The sequence below is a fragment of the Rhinatrema bivittatum genome, chromosome 7, assembly GCF_901001135.1.
Source record: "Rhinatrema bivittatum chromosome 7, aRhiBiv1.1, whole genome shotgun sequence".
In the NCBI taxonomy this organism is placed as follows: Eukaryota; Metazoa; Chordata; class Amphibia; order Gymnophiona; family Rhinatrematidae; genus Rhinatrema; species Rhinatrema bivittatum.
The window spans coordinates 219,042,426-219,057,444 of record NC_042621.1 but is presented as its reverse complement, the minus strand read 5'-3'; the positions used below and the strand labels follow the sequence as shown (position 1 = coordinate 219,057,444).

Genomic DNA, 15,019 nt, shown 5'->3' with positions numbered 1-15,019 from the left:
CTTGACTGGGAGTTGTTGGGTGATGCCATCTATACATAGGCCTCAGAACTTTCTTGATGGTTGTAGAACCTTCTATAAGCTTCCAGAAACATTTTTTATTGCAAGTTAAATTCTCTTTCAATCATATTCTATACTTATTTCAAAAAAGTATGATAAATAAGATAAAAACAGTTTAATTTAAAAAATATTGATTTGTTAAAGTCTGAAACTTCAGGGCCTTTGGGGGTCATTTTAATATTATCTGATTGAGCTGAAATTTTTTATTTTTATTTTTTATTTATACTTTATTAGTTTTCATTCTTAATTTACAATCATGAAACAAGAAATATGTTTACAATGTAAAAGAAATATCTTCAAGAGGACAAAAGGAAATCTTACCATCCGTAATAATCTACATTGTATACAATAACCATAATTGGGGGATAAATATCATAAATATGCATAGATATAATCCATACATAATAACTCATTTAGAACCTATATAATAGGAACTAATGATCGTTACCTATATTAAAGGAAGATAGAGCATTTCAATTTTTATTGGACATCTGATCTAAGTTATCAACTTGATTATTATCATGTAGAAATGTTTCTAGATGTAATGGGTCACAAAATCCAAACTTCTTCCCTTGATATGAAATAAAACAAAAACAAGGAAACTTAAGAAAGAAAGTTGCACCCAGAGCCAAGACTCTAGATTTTAAAGATAAAAAATGTCTCCTTCTCGCCTGCGTGGCTCTGGCAACATCGGGAAAAATTTGGACTTTGTGTCCACAAAAAGGAACTTCTCTATTTCTAAAAAATTTCCTAAATAGTATATCCTTGTCTTGTTCTGCAGTAAATGAGACAAATAGAGTAGCTCTCTTTTCTATTAGGTCTATCGATTCTTCTAAGAAAGTTGTAATGCCTAACGTTTGTTCCTCAGCCATATTATTATTTTTCTGATCACAAATTCTCTCTATTTTCTTTGAGTAATAATAAATCTTCGACAATTTTGGGATATCTTCCTCCCGATAACTTAATATCTCCCTCAGAAATTTTTTAAACATCTCCAAGGGAGATATCAATCTCGTTAAAGGAAAATTTATTATCCTTAAGTTCCTTGATCTCAACAAATGTTCCACATTTTCAACCTCCTTATGTATAATTATACTATCTTTCATAAACATTTTCTCTGAATCTTCAACCAAATGAACCTTATTATTTAATCCATATATTGCTTTTTCACAATCATCAATCTTTTTTTCATGTTCTGCTAAAATCTCTCTATTACCATTTATTACAGATGACAATGAATTATTCATCATTGAAATATTTTTATCAAGTTTTGAAATCATTTGCCATAAAACTGTTAGTGTAATATTTTCAGGGTTACTCCCTGATCCAATACTACACTCCAAAGATGTCGGCAGCATTAGTGGTATTTCTTTTAATTGACCCATAACATTATCAGCCCTTGAGACTTCTGTTTGTTGCACCAAACCCAAGTCTCTTTGAGCCCCTCCTGCCGACACATTTACCTTGTCTGTTGATGGGACACTACAAGGCTGTGGAGGAGACGAAGGTCCTGCGCCAGGACTCAGGGAGGCTAAAGAACTACCTCCCATACTGTCCTCTATAGGCGTTTCCATCTGTCTTACGACATGATGGTCCATAGGTCCTGTTCGGTGTTGTTGTAGAGGGGAGGAGGTATACATCTTCACTTTCCTTTTCCTTCCCATCAGGCGGTAGAAAGTGCTGAAGTTGGGTTAGATTTCGGCCAGACACCAGACTGTGCCGGACTAAGCCGGACAAAGCCGCGCGCCCCTTCGGCGCAAGCGGCTTAGGCGACGCGCAGGCGTCTCAGTTAAGCGCTTAAGCCACGCCCCCTTTGACGTCACTGACCAGCGCGATTGATGTCCTCACCTGCAAGTTGTTAAAAGAAACAGGGCTTTCTCAGCTGGTAGGTAATCTGACCCGAAGCTCAGACCCACTCTATCTCCTTCCCAAACTTCCCCAGATTCCACCACAGCAGCGTCTCAGTTAAGCGCTTAAGCCACGCCCCCTTTGACGTCACTGACCAGCGCGATTTATGTCCTCACCTGCAAGTTGTTAAAAGAAACAGGGCTTTCTCAGCTGGTAGGTAATCTGACCCGAAGCTCAGACCCACTCTATCTCCTTCCCAAACTTCCCCAGATTCCACCACAGCAGCGTCTCAGTTAAGCGCTTAAGCCACGCCCCCTTTGACGTCACTGACCAGCGAGATTGATGTCCTCACCTGCAAGTTGTTAAAAGAAACAGGGCTTTCTCAGCTGGTAGGTAATCTGACCCGAAGCTCAGACCCACTCTATCTCCTTCCCAAACTTCCCCTGAGCTGAAATTTTACAGAGAGTACTTTTACACTGATTGGAACAATTTTGGGGGTTGGGAGATGAAAAATATTTCAGTTCACAAAATCATATATAACTAAGGGCCACCCTAGCCTCCATCCTAATTTTGTCTCTTTTGAGATATGGACTTCAGAACTGAACACAGTACTCCAAGTGAGGCCTCACCAAGTACCTGTACAAGGACTTCATAAGAACATGCCATACTGGGTCAGACCAAGGGTCCATCAAGCCCAGCATCCTGTTTCCAACAGTGGCCAATCCAGGCCATAAGAACCTGGCAAGTACCCACAAACTAAGTCTATTCCATGTTACTGTTGCTAGTAATAGCAGTGGCTATTTTCCAAGTCAACTTAATTAATAGCAGGTAATGGACTTCTCCTCCAAGAACTTATCCAATCCTTTTTTAAACACAACTATACTAACTGCACTAACCACATCCTCTGGCAACAAATTCTAGAGTTTAATTGTGCTTTGAGTGAAAAAGAACTTTCTCCGATTAGTTTTAAATGTGCCACATGCTAACTGGTCTGTAGTTTCCGGCTTCCTCTCTGCTCCCACTCTTGTGAAATGGGACCACCACCACTCTTCTCCAATCCTGCGGCACCACTTCTGTTTCCATGGATCTATTGAACAGACCCGCTAGCACATCTCTGAGCTCTTTCAGTATCCTGGGGTTTATCTCATCCAGCCCCATGGCTTTGTCTTCCTTCAGTTTGCCTAGCTCATCCCATACATTCTCTTCTGTAAATGGAGTTTCATCTACTCCATCCCCATCTATGGTCTTAATAACCAGCAATGGTCCTTCTCCAGGGTCTGCTTTAGGGAATACCAAACTGAAGTGTTTGTTTAATATTTATACTATTTCTTTGTCACTCTCTACACATTTCTCCTTGTCACCTTTCAATTTCACTATACCACTTCTGACCTCCCTACTTTTACTGATATATCTAAAAAATGTTTTGTCTCCTCGCTTTATCTCTTTGGCCATTCTTTCTTTCTCTTGACATTTTGTTTTTCTTATTTCTTTCTTCTTCTCCCTCAGTTTTAACAGATATTCTTCCCTATGTTCCTTTTTTTGGGATCTTTTAAGCTACTTGAATGCTATTCTTTTTGCTTTTATTTTATCAGCTACCTCCTTAGAGAACCAGATTGGTTTCTTTTCCCTCTTACTCTTGTTTACTTTTCTAACATATAGATTCGTTGCCTTTGTTATAGCTGCTTTTGACTTGGCCCACTGTTGTTCCACCTCACCCATTTTCTCCCAGTCTTCCTCTAAGTACATCCCCATTTTGACAAAGTCCATATTTTTGAAATTCAAAACTCGGATCTGCATGTGACTTCTCTGTGTCCTATTCACAAATTCAAACCATAGGGCCAGATTTTAAAACTTAGGCGCGGGCATAGATTTGTGCATGCAACCCGGCGTGCACAAATCTATGCCCAATTTTATAACATGCACTCGCAGCCGCGCGCATGTTATAAAATCCGGGGTCGGCGCGCACAAAGGGGTGCACACTTGTGCACGCCGAGCCCTAGGGGAGCCCCAATGGCTTTCCCTGTTCCCTCCAAAATTGGAGCGGCCTCAGAGGGAACTTTCTTTCCGCCACCCCCCACCTTCCCCTCCCTTCCCCTACGTAACCCGCCCCCAGCCCTATCTAAAACCACCCCTTACCTTTGTTCGTGAAGTTGCGCCTGCCTCTGGGCAGGTGTAGGTTACGTGAACCGGCAATGGCCAGCCCGCGATCCCAGGCACAGCGGCAAATGGCCACTGTGCCTGGAGGCTCCGGCCCCACCCCCGGACCGCCCCACCCATGCCCCACCCCCTTTTTCAAGCCCCAGGACATATGTGCGTCCTGGGGCTTGCACATGCCGCCGAGCCTATGCAAGATAGGCTCAGCGCATGCAGGGGCAGCTTGGGGCAGCTTTTCGGGGGTTACGTGCATATGTTACGCTCGGAACCCTTTGAAAATCTGCCCCATACCATCTGATGATCACTGGTGCTCAGGTGAGCTCCTATCCGAACATTAGAGAAACTATCACTATTAGGGGTAGATTTTAAAAAGCATTTACTCGAGCAAAACTGGTTTTTGCTCGAGTAAATACACTTTACTCAAGTAAGTGGGCTTTTCAAAATTGCTACAATATATGCCATTGAATTGTCCATAGGATTTACTCAAGTAAGTGCACTTTACTCGAGTAAATAGCTTTTGAAAATTGCTACGATAGCATGTCACATTTACATGCGTAACTCCTTTGAAAATGACCCCCTTAGTGAGCACCAGATTGGGTATAACACCCTCTCTCATGGGTTTCATTACCATTTGTTTGAGCAGAATCCCTTTGAGGGCTTCCACTATCTCTCTACGTCTCATAGATTCCGCAGAAGGGATACGCCAGTCCACATCTGGCAGATTAAAATCTCCAATGAGCAACACTTCACTCTTCTTTCCCACCTTTTGGATGTCTTCAATGAGTTCTCTGTCCAGTTCTTCTGTTGAGTTGGCAGCCTGTAGATCACACCAGAAAAAATGGAAGCAACCATCTTCTTTTTTTTAGGATGGACCACAATGCTTCTTTTCTACCCCATGTCCCTTGCAATTCAGTTACTTGTATATTGTTTTTGACATAAAGAGTTACTCCTCCCATTTTTCTGTCCTCTCTGTCCTTTCTTAGTAATGGCCATATCTCAGTCATGAGAATCAGTGAACCAGGTCTTGGTAACAGCAACAATTTCCAAGGCTGCCTCCACCATTAGGGCCTGCAGGTCTGGGATTTTGTTGCCTAGACTACGAGCATTTGTAGTCATAGCTTTCCAGCTGCTTGTCATATTCACCTTTTCTGCTTTTTTGAACTGACTGATAATGTAAACAATATTGGGAATATACACAATAAAGTTAGATTAAATTAGACTGTTAGACGTAACCAAAGCAGGAAACCAGGAAGCAGTGCTGGAGCCAGATGAGCTGTCCTAGAATTTTATGTGTAACTGGACTTTAGTAGTACTTGGCTTAATTGTCCCTCCCTCTACAACTGATTATACCACACCCAGAAAGTCTTGTAGCTAGAGTCCTGTATCTTTTTTTAAAAACACACACGGACGGATTTTAAATGCCCTGCTCGCGTAAATCCGGGCGGATTTACGCGAGCAGGACCCTCGCGCGCCGGCGCGCTTATTTTGCATAGGCTGCCGGAGTGTGCAGAGCCCCAGGACGTGCGTAAGTCCCGGGGTTTTTTAAGGGGGCGTGGACAAATGACTCGGCGTTTCGGGGGCATGACGCAGGCCCGGGGGCGTGGTCGAGGCCTCCGGACCAGCCCCCAGGTCAGATGACGGCGCGCCAGCAGTCCGCTGGCGCACGTAGATTAACGTCTGCTTCTAGCAGGCGTAAATTGAGGGACAAAGGTAAGGGGGGGTTTAGATAGGGCCGGAGGGGGGGTGGGTTAGGTAGGGGAAGGGAGGGGAAGGGGAGGGGAGGGCAAAAGAAAGTTCCTTCCGAGGCCGCTCCGATTTCAGAGCAGCCTCGGAAGGAACGGAGGCAGGCTGCCCAAAATTGGAAGCCTTGCGCGCGCCGATCCAGGATTTTATAAGATACGCGCGGCTATGCGCATATCTTATAAAATCCAGCGTACTTTTGTTTGCGCCTGCTGCGCGAACAAAAGTACGCGATCGCACTCTTTTTTAAAATCTACCCCACAGAGTTTAAAAAAAACATTATTAGCAAAATATTATATTACCACAACACACTAAACAGAGTAAGAACCTGCAGAAATAAGATTTTTTTTTTATATTATTCAGCCACACAAAGACAGATGTAGAACAGGTGAATTAAGTAAAGTCTATTAGAAAACAATAATCCTGTCCACCACAAGAACAGATTCTAAACAGCAGAGATAAAGCAAACAATAGTGGGGTAGATTTTATAAATCTACGCGCGCGGGTACTTTTGTTCGCGCACCAGGCGCGAAGAAAAGTACGCCGGATTTTATAAGATATGTGCGTAGCCGCGCGTATGTTATAAAATCCAGGGTTGGCGCGCGCAAGGGGTTGCATATTTGTGCAACTTGCGTGCGCCGAGCCCTGCGCGCGCTGCCCGTTCCCTCCGAGGCCGCTCCGAAATTGGAGTGGCCTCGGAGGGAACTTTCCTTCTACCCGCACCTTCCCCTCCCTTCCCCTACCTAACCCACCCCCGGGCCCTATCTAAACCCCCCCTACCTTTGTTGGCAGATTTACGCCTGCCAGAGACAAGTGTAACTCTGCGCGCACCAGCAGCCTGCTGGCGCGCCATCACCCGACCCGGGGGCTGGTCAAGAGGCCTCGATCACGCCCCCGGGCTGGCGCCATGCCCCCGGAACGCCCCAAAATTCGCGCCGCCCACCCGACTCGCCCCCGACACGCCCCCCTTGTGAAGTCCCGGGACTTACGTGCATCCCGGGGCTTGCGCGCGCCACCGAGCCTATGCAAAATAGGCTTGGCGCGCAGGGGGGGTTTAAAAGGGTTACGCGCATACCTTATGCGCGTAACCCTTTTAAAATCCGGCCCATTGGGAATATACACAATAAAGTTGGATTAAATTAGATTGTTAGACTTAGCCAAAGCAGGAAGCTAGGAAGCAGCCCTGGAACCATATGAGGAGCTATGATACACACACAAACCAAGGATGTTTGACCCATATTCTCACATCCAGGCAGAAGAGTCTACATGGGGTAGCTGTACTGGCATCAGAAACTGCTTAGACAAACTCTGGCACATCCATCCCATTGACATCAATAAAGGAAATCTGTCAGCCTTGACTCTGGAGAATACCGGCATCTGACCATCCACTCTCTACTAGCAGCCTGAAGTGTTACAACCAGGGCTGGCCTTAGTTCATGTGGTGCCCTGTATGAGAAAGCTGAACATATATTGGTGAGGTCTTAGAGAACCAAGGAGCAGGTGAGAGACCCTCCTAGAAAACTGAGTAGCACCCTAAAGTGATGCCAGTCCTGATTTAATCTACAATGGCAGGATTATATAGTTCAGGAAGCTTCAAAAGTCTCTTAAAGAGTTCTGCAGTGAAACAAATAGAATTGTTGATCTCAAAGAAGCCTTCATTGTCCAGATCATTGTTCTGGTTCAAGACAATAGTCTTCGTGTTGACCAACCACATCAAGAGCAGCCATAACCATCATGATCAGGTCATTCTATAGGAATTTGTGTAATGGCCCTTTATTAGAGACAGTAAATTGTACTTTATATATTAAGAAGTTTACAATAATATTTGAAAACCTGTATGTGTTAACCTTTTGTTTGAGAAGACAATTTTATTGAGCCAATAAATGTGAATTTGTGTAGGAAAGTCTTAAGTGCATGCTAGTGTCTATTTCTTTTCCAAAGTGCTAGAAGAAAAATTGTTTTAGCTCATGGACTAGAAGGTAAATGTTTTGGTTTCTTGTTCATTATCTTCATTTTTCAGCCACATTGCTTGCTGGCAGCTGAGACCTTTAAATAGTGTGCATGCTAAAAAGATAACACTGGGTCATTGTCAAGTATTATATTTTAGGCCTTAGGGAGTGCACATTAAAAAGTAGGTAGGGGAGAGTATATCATGCTATTTCCCGCATTCCCACTAAAGCCTAATTTGCATCCAATGTTCTTTCATTTACATTCACTTACACATAAATTTTAGTGCATGCATGCTAACATCTTCAGGAACCGGTTTAATGTGCATGCTAGTGTCTTGTACCCCTCTTTAAAAAGATTTAGGTGTCTAACTTTAAGAGTTAGGCACCTAGATCTGGCCAATATAAAATTGTTTTCTACTGAGTACCTAAATGTAGGAACCTTAAAAGTGAGTGGAGCCAGGAGAGAGAGAAGGTAGGGGGAGTGAAGTTAGTTATATAAAATCAGGAGAATCAATGGGAATCCTAAATTTAGGTTCCTCAGTTATAGACACCTATAATTTCATTTAGGCAGCTATATTCAGCTCAACCTTAAGATACTTAAAGTTGACATCTAACGTAGGGGGTTATTTTCGAAACCCTTATCGCGTACGTTAGGGCCCTAATGCACGCGATAAGGCCATATCACATACGAAAAGGGACTTTTCGCATGCGATATGATGCAAATTAGGGGGAGAGGAGGAGTCAGGGCGGGGAGGGGCGGAGTCGGCAGTGTTTTCGCTACCGCGATAATGTTACTAACATTATCGTCTGCATTAGCGCGCCAAATAACTACACCTTTTATGGTGTCGCTATTCGGTATGAAAGCCGGCAGCTGGCGCACCGCAGTGGTGCGAAGGCTACGGACTTTCGCAGGCCTGCCCCCCCCCTGTTTTTGCAGGATTTACCATTCTGCGAAAGAATGGTGAATCCAGGCCTTAGGTACCTAAATTTTGGTGCTGGGGGTCCTTTAAATATTGGTCTCTTATTGCTTAGAACGCTATTCCGCATGCACTTTATACAGCCTTAGCATATATAAACTAATCTTTAGTGCATAGGCCCCTAAGACTGCCCAACATATTTATTAGACTCATTTACAGAACAATATCAAAAGCCTTACTGAAATCTAAATAGACCACATATAGCACTTGCCTTTATCTAATTTCAAAATTTCCTAATCACAGAAATTAATCAGATTTGTTTGACATACTTCTCCCTAATGAATCTGTTACTTCTTGAATTCTATAAATCAGTCAGATTCAAGATATTCCATCATAATTTTCTTTAGTAATCATTTCATTAATTTCCTCATCTCTACATCAGTTTTTATTGAGAGTGATCTGCCCTCCTCTAGTCCCCTAGTTTTACTGTTTCCTTCCAGATTCTGTTCTGTAAATGGAATGAGGTCAACCTCCCTTCTGTTTGTGTTCCTGTCACTTATATGTGGACTCTCACTATTCCTTTCTTCTTCACTGAAGCATTTGTTCAACCTCTACCTCCTCCTCCACCCTCTCTTTCTGTCATACAATCCCAGCCCTAAGCTTTCTCCTTTACTATATCTTAAAAAAGTCTTAACTGCTTACTTTACTGATATTTTCTACTCTGCACCTTTTATTTTTCTATCTGTCTTTGTTGCTTCCTTCTATTTTTCCAAACATGCCAATGTCCTCTTCCTTTGTATTTTATGATTTTGTTCCTCTCTTTTCAGTCAACTCTTTCAAAAATCATACTGGTCTCTTTCTTCGTCAGCTTTTGTTTATTTTCCGAGTGTAAAAATGTGTTGCCCCTAGAATCTCTTCTTCTAATTTTGGTCGCTATTTCTTTTCATAGATAGTAGAGAGGACTGGTAAAAGATCACATTGTCCAAAGGTTCTTCAAAGTTTTAGAAACATTTATTGTTTCTTAATGGAAAGTCATATCATTATGCTTCACAGATCTAGGTATGGAAGTCTCCAGAAATGGGCTTTGTTTTGTGTAAACTACACGCTTACAGAATTGTGTGAGATTTTGTTTTTGGGTCCCTCCCGACGCAGTTTGCACAACTGGCTAAGTACATCCATAAAACTCCATTCACCAAACCAAAATCTCCAGTCAACTAACAAAGGTCTTTTAAAAATTCCACCTGCTCGTCACAAACTTACCTCAACCTGGAAGAGAGCCATTTCCTTAGGAAGCCCCGAGCTATGGAACTCCCTCCCAACCGAATTGAGAACTCAAGAAAATCTAAAAATCTTCAAAAAAGAACTAAAAACTTGGTTCACCAAAGTTTTTTGGTTTGGTAAGCTTGGTTCACCAAAGCCTACCAAATTACCCTATAACCCCATGCTTCAACTTCCCTCCCTATCAGCCCATATAAACATGCAGATCCAACCCAATGCACGTAAATTAACCTTTACAAGTTACTACCAAACTATGTTTATAACGACTAAGACAACTATGTTAACAAGCGTAAGAACTTTGAACATTCTGTTAACATCAAAACTTTGCAAACCGATGGCGAAACCGAACGACGGTATATAAAACTCGATAAATAAAATAAATAAATAAATGTCGGGAGACTTCCATACCCAGATCTGTGAAGCATAATGATATGGTTTTCCATTAAGAAGTAATAAATGTTTCTAAAACTTTGAAGAACCTTTGGACAATGTGGTATGTTAACAGTGCTCTCTACTATCAGTTTCTGACCATGTTGGTCTGGTTGTTCAAACTCTTATCATTCACCACTATTTCTTTTCACCACCAAGCTTCTCTCCCATTGATATGGTTCTGCCAAGATACTTAAAAGTTGATACTCCTGACGTTTAGGACTCTCCTCTACTACTGTTGTGTTCAACCACACTTTCCCATGATCACTGGATTCCAGATGGCCACCAGCAACACTTTCTCTGTTTCTGAATATCAAGACCATAATTATCACTCCTAGCATGTGATTTCTATTATTAATTGCCTTAGCAATACTTGAAAGCAGTGCAAGATTTCCTTGTTCTAGTTGTTGCACTTAGGATGTTCCAATTAACATCAATTAGATTGACATTTCCCACCAATTGCATCTTACCCTTAGTTGCTGTCATATGGATGGCTTCCATTAAATCTCATTCAACTATTTTCCTTATGCTGGAGATGCGGACTACCATTTACTGTTTCTAGGGTAACCCCACAGTGCCTCCTCAACTCCCACTTATTTCCTGCAAAGTCAGATTAAAATGCTTTTGGCATCCTTACAAGGAAATATGTAACTATCAAAATATATTTGCAATCCAGTCTGCTAAGAATAGTCTTCATATACTTGCTGAGAATTTCTATTTCTTGAAAGTTGTAATCCTAATTTCTTCTTCCATATCTTTGTCTTTCAGGAAAAACTGTTCCCAGGAAGACCTCCTCTCAGAGAAAGACCAGGAACAGCTTGTCAGCAGGCTTCATGCCTAGTTCCTCTTTAGCAATTCTGATCATTTTTTGTCTTTCATTATTTAAATAATATAATGTATTATTTGACGAAGAAGCTATGAATGTTATTATTCTAATCTTGAATTCTTATCTTGAAGATAAGATGTATTCTTATCTTGGCTACATTTGCAGTAGTTTTGAAACTTCTGTTTGGTGTGCCACACTGGTGTTTTGTCCTTGTCAAAATCAGATTTGATGCGCTTTCCTGTAACTGTAAAACAACATGTGCTACACCATTATCATCATTTGTTTATATCACACTTTCCCAAAATATTTATTGATATAAAGTCTTCAGTCTTTATCCAGCAGTGTCATTATTTTGCACTTACTGATGTTTATAGCTGAACCAATAACTCCAACATCAGAAATTTGTATACGTACTAGATTTAAATGCAGAGTTTATGAATGATTGTGATTTAGAGTAGTGAGATTTAACAAGCTCATAACCTGAAGTTGACTTCATATTTTAAGTTCCACTAAGTGCTAAAGTAAAAAGAAAAGTATGTAATTTTAAGTTCTCTCCAGTAGGTTGACTGTACATTTACAACTTTTATCTATTTGCTATGTCTCTTTTCAGAAAGTAAAAAATAGAAACATTTTTAAGGAATGTACTCCATTATCATTTGTGAGGCTGTAATATTTAAGTCTCCTGAGTGATAAAAGAATGTGAATGATTGACTTTAATAATACAAACACATATGGGCTGATGAAATGGTCTGTCAGATATATATATGGGCTCAAATGATGTACACTATGTCTCTGATGGTCTCTACTCTGTAAAATCTGAAGATAATACACAAATTATGCATAGGAGTGTATCTCCACAAAGCTGAAAATCTCCTGAGCCAGGCTAAAAATATTTTCTACAGCATGTTCAAATAATGCAGTGGGCTCAATTTCTTCAGATACTCAGAGCCTGACTGAGAAAATTTGCATAATTCAGGCCTTTATGTATTTTGCAGCCATATAATTTATTTTGTTAGTGATAACGACAGACAATGAGTGAAAGTGAACATGCAAGCTTATTTTCAATAAAACCTTTAGATTATGTAAAGATATTTTTTATCGTCTAAGATTGTGCTTTTACAATAAACCAACAATATCTTTGGTTCCCACTACAGGTAAAACATGATATGAGAAGGCACTCCTTTGCTTTTATCTATTAATATTTTATGTGAATTTTCAGACTTTTTACAGCTAAGAATATTTAACCTTATAATATTAAAGATATTTTTACAGAATTTCCTTTTGGTCTTATTTACTACACATGAACATACTGTAAATAAATTGTAATTCATATTTGATTAATACTTGTAATATGCAATAAAATATTTTGAGGTTAGTAGGTAAATCAGACATTCATCAGTGTTCATGGGCTTAGGGGACTGCTTAAGTTGGTGCTGCCATGTGGCTCAAAAACAAATTAAGTAAATGCCAGTTACTTAACTGAAGAGGTAACGAGCTTGTAAGCTTATTTCTGTCATGTACAAAAGTGTGTAGACTTCTCACAACTACTTGGCCATAAGAAACTTAATGATATGGCAGTGGGACGTAGGGGTGGAAGTGGTGAAAAAGACTAGTGCACAATACATACTCTTATCACCTTTTGGCAAGTACCCACACATACACCCCATTTACCTGCCTACTACTTCTACTACTACTACTACTTAACATTTCTAGTACATTATACAATATGGTGTAGATTTTAAAAATTTGTGCAATCGCGTACTTTTGTTCGTGCACCAAGTGCGAACAAAAGTACGCTGGATTTTATAAGATACGCGCGTAGCCGCGTGTATCTTATAAAATCTGGGGTCGGCGCGCGCAAGGGGGTGCACATTTGTGCAACCTGTGCGCGCTGAGCCCAGTGCGCGCTGCCTGTTCCCTCCGAGGCCGCTCCGATTTCGGAGCGGCCTCAGAGGGAACTTTCCTTCGCCCTCCCCCCACCTTCTCCCACCTTCCCCTCCCTTCTCCTACCTAACCCACCCCCCCCGGCCCTATCTAAACCGCCCCCCCCTTACCTTTGTTGGCAGATTTACGCCTGCTAAAAGCAGACGTAAATCTGCACACACCAGCGGGCTGCTGGCGCGCCATCACCCGACCCGGGGTTTGGTCCGGAGGCCTCGACCACGCCCCCGGGCTGGCACCACGCCCCCGGGCCCGCCCCCGAAACGCCGCATCATGTCCCCAAAACGCCACGTCATTTCGGGAACTCCCTGACACGCCCCCTCTCCCGCCCCTTTTATGAAGCCCCGGGACTTACGCACGTCCCGGGGCTCTGCGCGCACCGGCGGCCTATGCAAAATAGGCACGCCGGCGCGCGAGGGCCCTGCGTGCGTAAATCCGGCCGGATTTACGTGTGCAGGGCATTTAAAATCCGCCCCTATATGCAGCACTGTACAACATACAAAAACATAGTCCCTCTTCAATAGAGCTTATAGTCTAATAAGACAAACATACAGGACAAGAGACTTGGGATATTTCATAAAGCAAGACAATGGTTAAAAGAAAAAAAAAGAAAGTTAGTTAACAAGACTAAAAGCAGACAAAGAATAAGATTTAAAAGTAATTTCAAAAAAGTGGGTGTTTAGATGGGATTTAAACACCATGAGAGAGGGAGCATGATGCATCAGTTCTGGAAGATTATTCCAAGCAGCCAGGTGGAAAGCACAGAGTCTGGAATTGGCGGTAGAGGAGAAGGGCACAGATAGGGTGACTTGTCTGGTCTAGATAAAGATAAGAGAGGAGAGGTCGTCAGGTGCTGCAGAGTGAAGGCATTTTTAGGTGAGAAAGAGGAGCTTGAACTGTATGCGGGAGCAGATGGGGAGCCAATGCAGTGACTTCAGAAGAGGGGTTATGTGAGTGTAGTGTCTTTGGTGAAAGATAAGGTGTGCAGCTGAATTTAGGACAGATTGCAGTGGAGAGAGATGGCTTGCAGGAGACCTGTGAGGAGCAGGTTGCAATAGTCTAAGCAGTAGGAGATGAGAGAGTAAATATGGGTTCTGGTAGTGTGTTCAGAAAGGAAAGGACATATTTTGGCAATGTTTTAGCAGAATTTTGGATATGCATAGAGAAGAAGAGAGAGGAGTCAAATAGGACTCCAAGGTTATGGGCTGATGGGTCTGGAATGAAGACTTATCTACAGAAACAGAGAAAGGAGGAAGAGATGAGATGGACTGTGGGGCAGGGGGATGAAGATAAGGAGCTCCGTCTTGGCCATGTTGAGTGGTGGTGGAGGAACATCCAGGCAGTAATGTCTGACAAGCAAGCCGAGATTTGAGACTGGATTTCTGGTGAAATTTCTGGCCTGACAGAACCAAAAAGCTACCAAGACATTGAAATCTCTGCCCACCCTTACAACACAGCAAGAACCCTGTTTGGTCCCCAAGTGCCTTGCCCCTCCTCCAGCATAACAACAACACTGCCCAGAACCCCCGGAAACTCACTGGCTCTCCCAATCCTTCCTCAGTCTGCTGCCCTTCTACAGGCAGGTGGAAAGGTGCTTACTTCCTGCCTACTTTCCCATGGTTGTCAAAATAGCACTGACTGAGTGCCAACTCACACTTTGACTGAGTGCAGTCAAAGTGGAAACCAGCATTGAGCAGGCACCATTTTGATAATGATAAGCAAGCCGGTATGAGAGAATCACCTCTACTCCTGCCAGAAAGTGGGGGAAGTAATTTAGGGAGACCTGGGCCCCTGGGAGATTATGGGGTGATCACGGATGCTTGGTTACAGACAGCCCAAGTTTGGATTGTGAATGTGAACTTCAGGCAGATGGGCAGGGC

The 15,019-nt window shown here is 42.3% G+C and overlaps 1 protein-coding gene across 2 annotated transcripts in view; it reads left to right on the top strand.

Moving 5' to 3' along the window:
- HTR7 (5-hydroxytryptamine receptor 7) overlaps positions 1–15,019 on the top strand; it is a 125,424-nt gene that overhangs the window by 96,308 nt on the left and 14,097 nt on the right. The window contains exon 3 of one of the 2 annotated variants that reach the window (XM_029609848.1): positions 11,141–12,420. The exons of the other annotated variant lie outside the window; for it this stretch is intronic. Within the exon in view, the coding sequence (XP_029465708.1) occupies positions 11,141–11,213 (73 nt within the window). The 3' untranslated portion in view covers positions 11,214–12,420. Of the gene's footprint in view, positions 1–11,140; positions 12,421–15,019 lie in introns of those variants that run through there. 2 annotated transcript variants of the gene reach the window in all.